Source organism: Dipodomys spectabilis, unplaced genomic scaffold (assembly GCF_019054845.1).
Source record: "Dipodomys spectabilis isolate Male_0828 unplaced genomic scaffold, ASM1905484v1 ptg000392l, whole genome shotgun sequence".
Taxonomy (NCBI): domain Eukaryota; kingdom Metazoa; phylum Chordata; class Mammalia; order Rodentia; family Heteromyidae; genus Dipodomys; species Dipodomys spectabilis.
This window is the reverse complement of record NW_024871069.1, coordinates 540635-555517: the sequence shown is the minus strand read 5'-3', so window position 1 is coordinate 555517 and position 14883 is coordinate 540635. Positions and strand designations below refer to the sequence as shown.

Here is a 14883-nt window from a genome sequence, read left to right as displayed (position 1 = left end):
TGAGGCTCTGGACTTCAGCTGAGTTCCTCATCACCACACTCGGTTCTTCAGATGTTGCTGTCCCTCACGACCATTCCAGGAATGCCTGTAGTATTTGTTTTTGGTTGACCTTTCTTTTGAACAAGGCTGAGCAAGCAATCTTAATGCTTTATAAATGTGATCATTTCAGTTTTCTTCTTTATTTAAATGTTTATCTTTTGAGTCTTAAATCAAGTGCAACATTTTATAAGGTTTCCATCTGGTATTTGCTACTTTTTTCTTTATTATTACTAGGTAGTTGCACAAAGAGGTTAAAATTCCATGTGTGGTTCTAAGTACAGTAGTTCTAGGTTGGTGTTACCTCTCCCATTGTTCTTCCCCCATTTTCCCACTTGCGTCCTTACCCTCAAGTTACATAGTTTACTTACTACATAATGTACATTGGCCATTACAGTAAATAATACTGTTTCAAAGCATTATAAGTTTATATATATATATGTTTTTTTTTTTTTTTTTTTGTCGGTCATAGGGTTTGAACTCTGGTCTTGGGCGCTGTCCCTGCACTCTTCAGCTCAAGATGAGCACTCTTATCGCTTGAGCCACAGCGCCACTTGCCACTTCCAGTTTTCTGGTAGCTTATTGGAGATAAAAGTCTCACAGACTTCCCTGCCCAGTCTGGCTTTGAACCGTGATCCTCAGATCTCAGCCTCCTGAGTAGCTAGGATTACAGGTGTGAGCCACCGGTGCCCTGGTATAAGTTTTTATTAAATCCTTAATAATCTATATATTGAGTTTGCTAGTGGGATTACGGTTATGGTTTATAATCATGCTGTACATGCTTCTAAATTGGACTGAAAGTCTCATTTCTTTTCTTGAAAGGTCTTGCTTAAATCACCCAGATAAAAAAATCGTTGCCTACTGTTCAATGATTTTGTTCACATCTCTGAATTCTGAAAGAATGAAGGAACTGGAAGAAAACCTCAATATTGCAATTAATGTCATAGAAGCTCACCAGAAGCAGCCAGAATCAGAGTGGCCGTAAGTATTGTTAGGAATTTGATGATTAGGGGTATTCTGGCAGAGAGTGCTTTCCTCATAGATACTCGTATTGTCACCATTTTGGCACCTTACGGTGTTGCCCAGGCTGGTCTCAAAGAGCATTGCTAGTGTGTGCACACAAGGGCGTTTGCTCATTGCGTAGTCATCTTGTGCCCTGCAGTTTTACTGAATTCATTAATTTCTTCTAATAGGATTTTTCAAAAAGGATTTTTCTCTATGCAAGGTCCTGTCATGTGCAGATAGGTAGAGCTTTATTTGTTTTTCCCTCTCCAGTGGCATTGCCGTTCTGTGTCTCACTGGGACTTAGAGTGCAGTGTTAAGTGGAAGTGGCAAGCGACACACACATGTCACTTACCTGAGGGGGACAAGTGTGGCTTCTGATAAACAGTGAGGTTCCAGACCATCCAGAATCCTCCAAAGAAAAGGCTGTTTTGACCGTTAAGTCTGAGCTCATTGCTGAACATTGCAGAAGACCCCCTTCCACCTTGCTGTCCTGGAAATGATGCAATGTCTAACAAAAAGCACCAAACTACATCATCTCAGAACTTACAGATTTTTTTTTCATTTTCTTCTTTTCTGTTAGGGACAGATACAAGATTTTAATACCTCTGGGTCTTTTTGTGTGGGTATACGAGGGCCACACGAAAGTGTAGGCAAGGAAGTCTAGCAGCACACGTGGTGTCTTTCTAAAAATGTTTGCTTTTTTTTTTTTTTTTGTAGGCATGAAAGATGTTTTCATGCTCTTAGATTACCCTACATAAATCCCAGGTTCCTATTTTGACTTGATCTAAACCAGGCAGTAAATGGACATTGGTAAGTTAGAAGAGCATGGATGCATCGGTGTGGATGTAAAATAGGAGAGGGAAGGTCACCGCTTGCCGATGCTGTGGCCTGATGGTTTTCTGCATGCGGTATTACTGCTGTGCTGCTGTTACACAAGTGTTCACGCACACGTGCGGACAGCACAACATACAGTTGAGAACTAGTTTGCTAAAGCTGTACCACTAGGAGATTGTGTATAGCACCACATAAAAAACGGGTGATTTTCAGAGTGTAGGGCAGGTGAAGACTCTGTTAGTCTTGGCCTTTATGGACAAATTTTGGGCATTCTTTGGAGCTTATACCTAATTTCACTACAAATGAAATTATAACTGAATAAAGCATTATTTTCAGTTCATATTTAGGTTATATTGTTGACTTATTTTCTGTGAGAAAGATTAATTTCCAGATTCATACCCCCTTTGCTCTAGGGATGTTTCTTGCCTAATGCATATGCATGTTATCATCTAGTATTAAGACAGGAGGAATATGAGCGTAATTGTCTTTCCTCTTGCTTTCAGCATCTGCACCCCAATTTCATAGCACTTAATGCTTTTAATGGCCCGTTGAGATGTGAGTTTCTTGATGGATCCATAGCAAGATAGCATCTGGTATTTGATAGGTTCTTATAGAGTTAATGGTTCTGCTGAAGGTAAGTGCCTGAAGCACACACTGAAGGGAGTCCTGGCTTGCTCAGTGGGTGCAGGCCTGCCGGTCAGAGAGGCTGAACCTCATTGCTCAGGGCTCCCTGAGAGCAGGCTTTGTCTTTCCCATGCTGTGTTTTTCTCAGCTCCTTTTGTTCTCCTGATGAGTGCTCTGTCTACTCCCCCTTTCCAAAGATTCTTCGAACTATCCCTTTAGCTTCTTTGATCTCCTGTTGTCTTATTCTTGGCCCCCAATTCACTGGTTTGGTGCATTATGCTATAATTCAGGATGTTTATCTACGAGTTGTACCAGCACATGGTTCTGTAGTTATGATCAGTGTGGATGTGACTCCTCTACTGCTTGGGGAAGGTTCTTAGAAATAAGATATATGTTCTAACCCTTGGCTAAAGTACTAAATATTGAGGGGTTTTGTTTTTTTGAGATTGGATCTCAGACTGTCCTTGAACTTGAAATTCTCTGCTTTAGCTCTTCAGGTGTTTCATGGGCATATGCCAACACAACTGTTTTGACTTTCAGTGTTCCTTTTTTTTTTTTTTTTTGGTGGTGGTTGTACTTAGGGTTTGAACTTGGTGGTCTGGCACTTGCTAGGCAGATGCTTTATAATCTGAGCCACTCACCTAGTCTCTTGTTTTTGAATGAATATTCTATGGCAAAATATTTTTTATTTCCAAGCAGCTGAATTATGAATTTCAGAATTCGTTTTATTTGTGAACCCAGCTTAGAATGAATGAATTTCAAATTTTGCAGTTGATGACCTATCTGAATTGATATGAATATTTCTTGGTCCAAAACTTGACTATCAGCCATTATTGTTAGAACAATTTTTTTTTTTTTTTTTGGGTCTGGTCATGGGGCCTGAACTCTGGGCCTGGGCACTGTCCCTCAGCTCTTCAGCTCAGGGCTAGCGCTCTACCACTTGAACCATAGTGCCACTTCCGTCTTTTTCTTTTTTGCTTATGTGGTGCTGAGGAATGGAACCCAGGGCCTCATGCATGCAAGGCAAGCGCTCTACCACTGAGCCACCTTCCCAGCCCCTGTTAGAACTATTTTACATCTTAAGTGTTACTAGGAAGTTTTAAAGATGGTAGTCAGAATATCTAGTTTGCTTTTGCTTTTTTTTTTTTTTTTTTTTTTTTTTGGGAGAAGGGGGTTAGTACTGGGAGAATCCTGGGTCTTGTTGATACTAGGCAAACACTACCAGTGCTGCATCCCCAGCTTAGAATTTGCTTTCACTCAAGTGCAGTCATTCTGTTGTGGCAGTTGAGATGCTTTGTTTGGTTATCAGACTGAAAGGTTCTGCTTTAATTGTTAGCAAGTGATTAAATTAGTCTTCAGTATATTTAATGTTTTAGAATCAACTCTTATTACTGTAACCTTGAATATAAACTTTGTATTTCTTAGGTCCTAAGTCTTTTTCTCAGATGCCCTCTAGTAGAAGTAGTTGTGATTAAGAATTGATAATACTCTTCAGTCTTTTTAGCTGTCACAATGCTATTTTAAAGAAATATGCCCTATAATCTTTGCCTTGGGGTCTCTGTAGCTGATCTCTCCAAGTTCATGTGAGCACAGTGCTTGACAATGAGGATGTTTTCTTGGTAACTTGAGAATGTTTAAAGAATGAAAAATCAAGCAGGATTCATCACTGCATTGTTGGCATATCTTACATAAAGTACGATACGCTCATTTCTGTCTTATAGTATGAGTGTAGTAATTTTCTGTCGGTATCTGAAATTGTAGCTAAATTTCACATTACTATATGTAGTGAAGACTTTTTCCTTTTTCATTGCAGATGTAGGTCTTTTAAAAATGGAATCAATTTGAATTACTTCAATAAATTGTTCAGGTGTAAAATTAGAGAAAATCATTTCAAGTGTTTTTTTTCCCCTTTTGCTGCTAATAGAAAAATAGTGAACAGACTAAAGCATTTAAGGTTATTGTAGTAATAGGTTTAATAAGATGATGTGTTTTCATGTGTAAGATGTACATACAAAGCATGTCTATTTTACTGTTTCCAGTAACCATGCTTTTCCCTCTGCCTCTCCCCCTAGGTTCTTGATCATTACAGACCACTTCCTGAAAAGCCCAGAATTGGTGCAAGCCATGTATGACAAACTGACCAATCAAGAAAGGTAACCCCAAAACCATTGTGGTCTTGAATCTTAGCATTCCATATGGAGTGTCCTGCAGCTTGGACTGAAAAACAGTGTGGTTTCTCAGCTGGCAGTGACCTCTAAGTACATGTTTCTGTGTGGTGCTGGCTTTGCATTGCTTGGTTAACATCACAGCTCAGCCACAACAGGCAGTGATTTACACAGAAATGGAGAATTCAGGTTGGTGCCACTATTGAGTAAGGACATTAAAAAAATAATGCTATAGACAAAACTTTATGGTCTTGCTTTGATTTTATAATGGCAGTTTATACAACTATGTATTATAGGTCTGTGTTTTGACAGGTGCTCATTTGCTCATGCCACTGGTGTGAATATTTGGGTTACACACTCTAGGTTTGTAGTTTTGGACAAGAATGGATAGCTGTCCAGCCTTAGAGTGCTGTAGTGGGAAATGCCGGCACATTGCTCCTTGCTCTTGGGCCTTGTCATGGGATGCTTGATGAGGTTGTAGCTGTGTCTTTTCACCTTGTTTGTATTCAGTTTCTTGAAGAGGATTGAAGAAATTTGCATGCTAAGGAAAATTTACACAATAATTTGCAGCATACTTTCATTCCTGTTACATGTGTTTCTTAATTTTATTAGAAATGTCACCTTAGGAAAAATATTTGTTCATTAGATCATAGCTCTACTGATTACAACTTAAATATTTTTTCTTTTGATAATAGCTACAGTTTTTATAATAGTTTTCTTAGTATGTATTTATCTTTCTGTAATCCTTGGTAGGCATTTGTTAAATACTTTTTTTTCTTGTTAAATATCTCTAGCACACAGGTTCAGGAAGTTGATGTAAGACTCTAATCCCAGATCCCAACAGTATAGAGGCAGACACAGGATGATTGCAAATCTGTCCAGGCTGGGCTGCCTGGCCGCCAGAGAGAGCATGCTAACAGCACTACAGGCTTATACCATCCCCTTCTGTCCACTGCTCCCTCGGGCGGAGCCTCAATTCATTCACTGTACGGTGTCTTGGGACACATCAGGATTCGTCTACCTCTGAGCATGTTTAAGTAGTGACCTCTCTGACCGTCAGGTACTCTGATTCAGTGCACTGGGAATCAGGCTGGCGCATGTGAGCCGGAACCCTGCTGTTGTCCCTACTCACGAACACTGCTTGCAGGCAGAGGCTCATTCAGGGCATTCTCCATGTGGGGTTTTTGCCCTGGCTACCAAAGTTGTTGTAGTCCCTGCAGTACCTGACTCTTGTCTATAACTTACCGCAGTTGGAATGAGGAGATTCATTCATTTATTCATCCTTCCTTCCTTCACTGCACACTGCCTGAACCTTAGCTTGCTTGCTCTTGAGGGCTAATAACATTTTTGGTCTCTGTGGCATACTATTCACCAAATTATATGTGTGGAGTGGTTCTCAAATTTTGCTGGAAAAGCCAGTCCTTGAATTTGAATTATAGATATTTCTAGAATTATAGGACATATTATTTTCATTCTAGAATACTCAAAAACCCACTCTCTCCCTTCTCCTTTATCTTCACTCTTGGTCCTCTCCAAAGCCACCTTTGCAGGGTAATATTAATGTGGCTTTAAAAGCTGGTCTGGCCGGGCACACCTGGAACCCTAGCCCCTCAGAGGCTGAGATCTGAGGATTGCTGTTTGAAGTCAGCTTGGGCAGGAAAGTCCATGAGACTCTTATTTACTATTAACCACCAGAAAGCTGGAAGTAGAGCTGCAGCTCATGTGGTAGAGTGCTAGGCTTGAGCAAAAAAGCTCAAGGACAGTGCCCAGGCTCTTGAGTTTAATCCCTAGGACTGGCACACAAAAAACCAAAAATCCTTATTGTCTACATCAATTTAAGTATAACTTTAAAAGTAAATTTCCTTCCTTCCCTCCTTCTCTCCCTCCTCCTCTCTTTCTCTCCCTCCCTCCCTCCCTCCCTCCCTCCCTTCCTTCCTTCCCTTCTTCCTTTTCCTTCCTTCCTTCCCTTCTTTCTTTTCTCCCTTCCTTTCTTTCTTTTCTCCCTTCCTTTCTTTCTCTTCTTTGTTTTTCTTCCTTCCTTCCTTCCTTCCTTCCTTCCTTCCTTCCTTCCTTCCTTCCTTCCTTCCTTCCTTCCTTCCTCTCTCTCTTTCTTTCTTTCTTTCTCTCTTTCTCTTTCTTTCTTTCCCTCCCTCCCTCCCTCCCTCCTTCCCTCCCCTCTCTCTCTTTCTTCTCTCTCTCCTTCTCTCTCTTCTCTCTCTCCTTCTCTCTCTCTTTCTTTTTGCACTATCTCTGGGCTTGTTTTGCTCAAGGCTAGCATTCTTCAACTTGAGCCACAGTGCCACTTCTGGCTTTTTCTGCTTATATGGTATTGAGGAATCAAACTCAGGGCTTCATGCATGCATGGTAAGCACTCTACAACCGAGCCACATTCCCAGCCCAAAAGTAAATAAATTTCTTACATAGAATTTCCCTAAAATCCATTGCATGCACATTGCCATTTTTCACATGAAATAAAATGAGAATTCCAATTTTGAGGTGACGTTGTAACTGCTGAGCAGGGGATAGAAATAACTGCTTCGGACAGCCCTGTTGAGCTGCAGTGGTGAGGAGTCTGCAGGTGCTGACGGGGGCTGTGGGTAAGGGGAGAACAAGCAAGACTTCAGTCCACGCCGCTAGCACACAGGAGTGAGTAAGGTAATGACCAGCATGGTGAGACCACTCCTGTTCTGTGTTCACAGCTGGCTGCTCATAGTCCCATAGACTGTAGTGGAGCTACACAAGTCCTGGTGACATCATAGCTATGGGTACATCTCAGTCATTCCAGTGTCAGCACATCCCACTCCACAGGGGTCTGTGACAGTGATGTTGTGAACAAACCTGACTGCTCAATGCTTTTAAAAAGTACACATTGCTTCTAGGTATACAGTCAGTTTATTCATTCATTGGCGATGCTAGGGCTTGAGCTCAGGCCTTTTGCTTCCTAGGCAGGCTCTCTACCACTTGAGTTTAGCCTGGGCCTCTCGTTGTGTGTGTTCATCCTGCCTGTCTTCCCATATAGTGCCACCACCCGATTTCTTGCTTGTTGGGGGTCTCCTTAATGTTGCGTTGCTTGTACCAGGGTGTGAACTCAAGGCCTTTGAGCTTGCTTGACCTGATTACTTGGCTGGCATTCTACCACTTGAACTCTACCTTCAGCTTGGCTTTTTGCATGGTTATTTTGGAGGAGTCTGAGTGCTTGGCCTACACCTGGATGTGTAAGCAGACTCCCATGATGTCTACACAGTAAAGCCCAGTGACTCCTTTGTCAGGACTGGGCGCTGTTAGGCGGCAAGACATCTGCGTTTGGGTGGCTGGAGCAGGGAGACACATGCTGCTTTACCCCTTGTTCCCAAGTTTTCCGCGTACAAGAGGGCTGGCAGATGCGCTGCATGGTTACATGCTCTTGAAAGTTTCCTTCTTCAGTCCCTGAGGCAAGCTGTATTGTCCTGTGTGATTATTTTTCCAAAGAGTCCGTTTTATTATTATTACTAAGGTGTTGTGCAGAGGGCTACCATTTCTTCAGTCATTCGCCTTCCCGCACTTTCCCGCTCCCAAGTTACACAGTTCACTTTCCATATGTGTCTGGCAGGATTGCGTTTGATCATTCTTCCTCCTGCCCTTTCTGCGCTCCCTTCGTCCCCTAAGAAGAATAAAAAACAAAGCAAAATCAGATACCACCACCAACAAAGCCCTCTGTTGTGTGTGATTTATTTTATGTATAAAGATGGTAGTGGTTGAGGGAGAGAGTCGCAGTGTGAGGGACAGCCCCACGGTCTAGATAATGGGTTCCTCAGACACGCTCCCTAGCACGGTCTAGATAATGGGTTCCTCAGACACGCTCCCTAGCACGGTCTGGATAATATAGATATCTGCATGGGGGCAGATAGCTGACTTAATGGGAAGGAACATTCGTGGAAGTGCTGTCTGTGTTCAGGTGATATTCCAAGTTAGTTTGCCCTTTTTTTTTTGTCAGTCGTGGGGCTTGAACTCAGGGTCTGGGCATGTCTCTAAGCTACTTTGTGTTCAAGGTTAGCACTATACCACTTGAGCCACAGCACCACTTTGTTAGTTTGCATTTTTATTTCGTAAGGCTCATTTTTTATTTCTAACCATGTAATAAAAGCTATAGGGGGCATTTACTGGGATTTCCACCACCTTGAGATCTTGCCTGTGATGCAGGAGAATGTGGTGATTTAACTGGATCAAGTCACTCTCTTCTATTACTCTGCCTGTTGAGTAACAGGCAGGTGCATTGTCAGAGCCAGGCAGGAGTTGTGATGTCACCCTATCAGTTACTACCTCACTCCTTGATCTCGATGATGTCTTGAGAACCCCTTGTAGTGTTCCCAGATGGTCTCCTGCTTGGGGAAAGCCGTGAACCTGACTGTAAGGCTGGCATGTACTCTGTTCAGTTTAAAGAGTAAGATAATAAAAGGGAAATCAAATCTTAGTGCTGTTCAAGAAAGCGGATTATTTGCCTATTCTACTTTGTTCTAGTGGTTGCTATAAAGCTAAGGTTTGAGGAGTTTTGAGAATTGCTACAGTCCCAGGCTGCTTATCTTTGACCTCGTTTGGCCACCACACAGAAAGCATTCAGTGGAGCTTTCCTTCTTTCTCAGAGCAGGTAGTTCCAGGTCTGGCTTACCTCTCAGTGGTTGTGAGACACCAGACATGAAGCCTTTCCACAGCTTTTAATGTGCACTTCGTGATAATGTCTGGCCTGAAGAGGCATGTGAGGGTTAGGTCAAATAATGTGTCTGACGTGTTCCACTCAGCTTCTGGTACTTTCTGCCACACTTAACAATCTCACTTAGAGTTGTTACTGTGGGTGTATTCATAAAACCTAAACCCTCAGCATTTCTAAAATGTTGAATGACTACAATGAAAGCAAGCAAGGGACAAGATATAAGAAGTGCATTAGACAATTCTTGTGTCTAAGAAGCTTACTCACATTAAACAAATCAAGATTTTAGAAAACAGGTCATTGATGATGATTAGCTTCATTTATAAAATGGTATTCCCAGCCAGGCATTATAATTAGTGAACAGATTTAAAACTAAATATTCCCTTAAAATTGTATCCCTAGGTATTTCCAGTGTTGTACAATTTAAAGTGTTCTGTGTTTGTTCCTTTGTGTTTTCCAGGGTGACATTTCTAGACGTCATGATAGCCAAGCTGGTAGGTGACGAGCAGCTGAGCAAGGACGATGTCCCTGTGTTTCTGCATCATGCCGAGCTGATTGCCAGCTCTTTTGTGGACCAGTGCCGGACTGTGCTGAAGCTCACCTCCGAGCAGCACTCCGAGGATGAGGTAAGGACATAGCTCATTGTGGGAGCTCAGCCCCAACCCTGAGAGGTCTGAACCGCTTCTGAAGGTATTACACTCCTTAAATTAGAGAGCTTAAAGACGTCAGACGAGGTAACATGTAAATATGTATGTATCCATGTACACAAGCACATAGCAGTCTGCTAGTGGGTTTATTCTAGGTCACCTAATTATCAGTTTAAGTTTTTCCCCCTGGATGTAGTCTCCCTGCAGGCAGGAGTTGGACCATGGTTATAGTCCTGTAGATTTCGTAGGAACTTAACAAGTACTTGCTGAATGAATATGTTTTAAAATATCAGTACATTATTCTAGTGAAAAAAATTTACCATAATTTAGGATGGAGGTGTGGTATAAGAAGTGTAGAGTATTCCTCAGATCTCAGTCTCTGATTAGTTAGGAGTACAGGTGTGAGCTCTGACTTGGGGTCTTGCTTTTTAACCCAGCCCGCCATTCTGTTTTTTAAATTGAGAGTTGAAGCCATTAACACTATTATTATTGAGTGGTGTGTAGTATTTCCTGTCATTTTGTTGGTTTTGTGATGTTTCCTTCTTTTCTAATCCTCATTTGCTAATTTACTTGTCCAAAACACTATTTTCCTAATAGTGTTTATCTTGCTCTTCTGTGTGTAGGATTCCTTTAAATACCTTCTGCATTGCTGATTTAGCAGTCATGAATTCCCATTAGTTTTTGTTTATTCAGTGGAAGGTTTTTATTTCTCTTTCATCTGTGAAGAATGCCATTGCTGGATACATTAATCTAGATCGACAGTTATTTTCTTTCAGGGCTTGGAATATATCATTCCATGGCCTTCTTGGTTTTAGAATTTCTGTTGAAAAATCTGTTGTTCTTCTGATGGCTTTTTCAGTCTCACAGCTTCCAGTATTCTTTGTTCTGAATATTTAGTGTTTTTAATTTACTATGTGCAGGAGTGTTTCTTTTCTAATGTTACCTGCTTGGTTTTTTAAAAGCCTCCTGTTTCCTAGATGACCCTGTCTTTCTCAAGATTTGGTAGTTTTCTGCTAATATTTTATTGATGGTGTTTCCTGTACCTTTAGTGTGTATCTCTTTTCCTCTTCTGCATCCATGACTTGTAAGTTTGGTTTTTATTGTGTCCCCACATATGTTACATGTTTTGTTTATAGTTTTTGTTTTTTTTCATTTATTCAAGTGATCTAATTCCCCTATTTTATTTTTGATTTCTGATAGTCTATTTTCATCTGAATTCTATTTGTAAAGCTTTCTATTGAGTTTTTTTTTAATTTAGATTTTCAAACTTTTCATTTTCAAGATTTCAATTTTCTTTTTTTCTTTTTAGGATTTCTATATCTTCATTTAATTTCTCCACCATATCCTGCATATCCTTACTTCATTTGGTTGTTTATTTCAATTGCCTTTAGGTCCATCAAACTATTTATTTATGTTCTCCTTGAATTTATTCAGGTATTATACTTGTATTCTTTTTTTTTGGTTGGTCGTGGGGCTTGAACTCTGGGCTTGGGCACTGTCCCTGCGCTCTTCAGCTCAAGGTGAGCACTCTACTGCTTGAGCCACAGTGCCACTTCTGGTTTTCTAGTGATTTTATTGGAGATAAGAGTCTTACGGACTTTCCTGCCCGGGCTGGCTTTGAACTGTGGTCCTCAGATCTCAGCCTCCTGAGTAGCTAGGATTACAGGCGTGAGCCACCGGCGCCCGGCTATCCTTGTATATTCTTGTGTGTATGTGTGAGTATGTGTGTACTAGTACTGGGGTTTGAAATCAGGTCTGGGTGCTGTCCCTTAGCTTTTTTGCTCAAGGTTGGCATTCTACCACTTTAGCCACAGATCTTCTGGCTTTTGAGGAGATTATTGGAGATAGGAGTCTTAATGGACTTTCCTGCCTACAGTTGGCTTCAAACTACAATCTTCAGATCTCAGCCTCCTAAGTAGGATTTAGTCATGCCACTGTGCTGGGCTATATTTGTCTTCTTTCATTATTTATTTATTTATTCTTATTATGCTTTGAGTTCATTGTTTGAAATTTTATCTACTGTTGTTCAGGTTTCTTTGTTTTTGTATTTTTATTTGCATATATTAGCTTACCCAGTCCTTTATTAAGAAATTGTTTACTTTTCAAGGAGACAGGTTTCCTGTTTTCTGTGTTGTGGGGTTTCTGTGTTGGAACTTATACATCAGAGACTACGGCTGGACTTGCCTGTCGTCTTTCAGTTGAAATAGTGTCAGTGTCCATTTCAGGGTGCTGACATTTGCCCCTGGGAACGGCATCCTCATAGGACTGCTGCTGGTCAGGATGGAGGGCCCAAGGCCAGGCCCTCTGTGCATGACCCTCATAGGACTGCTGGTGGTCAGGGTGGAGGGCCCAAGGCCAGGCCCTCTGCGCGATCCTCATAGGACTGCTGGTGGTCAGGGTGGAGGGCCCAAGGCCAGGCCCTCTGCGCGTACTCTCTCCCACAGTTGCCACCTCGACAAATGGAAGTCACCTGGAGGGGGTCTGTGAGCACCGAGACCCGCAGGCGGGGCCAAGCAGCCCCGCCGGTTCTTCCCCAGCTTACCCTGCTCTGATGCAATTTAAAAACAAAACACAGAACACCCGGAGGCTTGTCCCCTGGGGACAAACCACTGAGCTGGTGGAGCTAGTGGGAACCTGCACACCCCACAGGCTGTAACTTCGGGTAGTGACTAGTGACTAGTGACGGCTGCCTGTGTCTGTGTCACGGCTGCTGTAGTAAGCACAGCCCGGAAGCAGACAGCTGACACTTGTACGTGAGAATCGTTAGTTTACCATGATCTGAATAGCGCTGGGGAATCAGGCCCAGGACCCTGAGCACTGCCTCCAGTGGCGAGAAATACTGCCTTAAGCTAGCCACGTGGGTTGTTGGGAGTGTCCTCATCAGGACACACCTGATGCCTGCATGTTGTTTCTCTTTGTGGTGTTCCCAGCCTTTGACACTTTGCAGAGTTATGGATCCCAGCCCCTCTCTCCTCTATGGGTTGAGCCACCCCTAGCCCTTTTTGTTTGTTTGTTTACTTATTTATTTATTTTTGGGTCTGGTCGTGGGGCCTGAACTCTGGGCCTGGGCGCTGTCCCTCAGCTCTTCAGCTCAATGCTAGCGCTCTACCACTTGAGCCACAGCGCCACTTCCGGCTTTTTTCTTTTTGCGTATGTGGTGCTGAGGAATCGAACCCAGGGCCTCAGGCATGCAAGGCAAGCGCTCTACCACTGAGCCACCTAACCAGCCCTGCTAGCCCTTTTTGTTTTAGTTATTTTTATAATATTTCAAGCTTATGCTCTGAATCACAGTTCTTGTTAATCCTGTTTATACTTCCTGCATAGCTGGGAGGACCACTAGGCCCAGGGATCGGGTGAGATAGGGTCCCTGACTACTTTTTTGTTTTCAGGAGGCAGTTTCATTATGTAGCCAAGTTGGCTGTGAGCATAGGAAGCTGTCCTTGCTGAGTTTTGTGAATGCAGAGGTTGCAGATACCTGCCATCTCTAGTATTTTGCTTCTTGTCAGTCTTCTTTTTATTTATTAGCAGGAATTATTTTCTAAAAAGAAAATTTCCTTAATTAATTGATTATAAAAGGTACACTTGGGTTGAAGAAGGCAGGATAAATGCTTGATGTTTGTTCTTTCTTGGTTATCAGTCTTCATATTGTTTGTTTTGTGGTATTGTCTAAAGGTGATCCGTGAGCTGTCTTTTGCTTAACCATCATTTTGAAGTCATATCTTTGAAAGTACTTGATTTGGTTTTGATCCCTTGGAGGTATAATTACTCTAACATCTGAATGTGCCGCCCTCGACCATTGGGAGCCAGTGGAGTTTGTTTCTGATTGCTGGCTGTGAGACATGCCAAGGTCGTCCTGTTCATGCTCTGCCCGACTCCTCGAGAGAAATTCTCAGTAGAGATAGTGCTCTGGGCGGTGGACCTCGTTGTAGCAGGATGCCCAAGCCTGCAGTGTTCATGGATTTGTTCAACATGCTTTTTTCAAGGCACTTCCCACAAACTTCTAGTCTATGCTTTATCCCCTTCCCCACTCTTTAGTTAGCAAGTGAAAGCTATGAAATAAGGTAATAGAAATGCAAGGCATTAAAATGGGTGCTATTTCCTATTATTTTGAGATTTGGGGATGTTAAAATATTTTCTTTCTTGAAGTCATAACTATAATATGGCAAATAGCATTTAGCATTAACACAAGAAAATAATTCTTAACTGGAAGAGCATTATCTTTATGACCTGAATTTGTAGTCTCTACCACATTTTGTCAAATAATGTGTACTCTCTTCTTTTACTTAGGTTTTATGACATAGGGACTCAGTTTGTATCCCAGCCTGGCCTTGAATTTATAGTCCTTCATAAGTTCCAGATTACAGGCATTTACTAGTATGCCTGGGTGATAGTGCATACTTGTTTTTTTTTTTTGTCGGTCGTGGGGCTTGAACTCTGGGCCTGGGCACTGTCCCTCAGCTCTTCAGCTCAAGGTGAGCGCTCTACCACTTGAGCTACAGTGCCACTGTTAGTGCATACTTAAAACAACATTTAAAATCTTTATGGAAGTTCATCTTTGAATCTCATATGGACTACACAATGCTTGCAGTTGATAGTTGGTGGTTTCTGGGTCATACCATCTATTTGTTATAAATTATCTAGTAGTGATAGTACACACAAACTTGTATTTACCCAGAAATAGTTCAAGTTCTTGAAGCCAAGTCTTCTGACCACAGTATTTTACAGGATTCCTGTGGACAAGAAATTAATGTATTTCACGGAATGTTTACATCTTTAAAGAAGAGCTTGTATATTAGGAATGCTTTAAAAAGAAAGTATTTGCATAAATATTATGTGTGCATAGCTTATAATTTTGAACATTTATTCTACTGTTGGAAGGTATTTTAGC

The 14883-nt window shown here is 41.8% G+C and overlaps 1 protein-coding gene across 2 annotated transcripts in view; it reads left to right on the top strand.

Moving 5' to 3' along the window:
• Nucleotides 1–14883, top strand: part of Atxn10 (ataxin 10) — a 109870-nt gene that overhangs the window by 27926 nt on the left and 67061 nt on the right. Inside the window, exons 5-8 of one of the 2 annotated variants that reach the window (XM_042667360.1) lie at nt 859–1017; nt 4572–4652; nt 8254–8260; nt 9816–9974. In XM_042667360.1, the coding sequence (XP_042523294.1) occupies nt 859–1017; nt 4572–4652; nt 8254–8260; nt 9816–9974 (406 nt within the window). Of the gene's footprint in view, nt 1–858; nt 1018–4571; nt 4653–8253; nt 8261–9808; nt 9975–14883 lie in introns of both variants that reach the window. The other variant, XM_042667359.1, reaches the window with a different exon arrangement.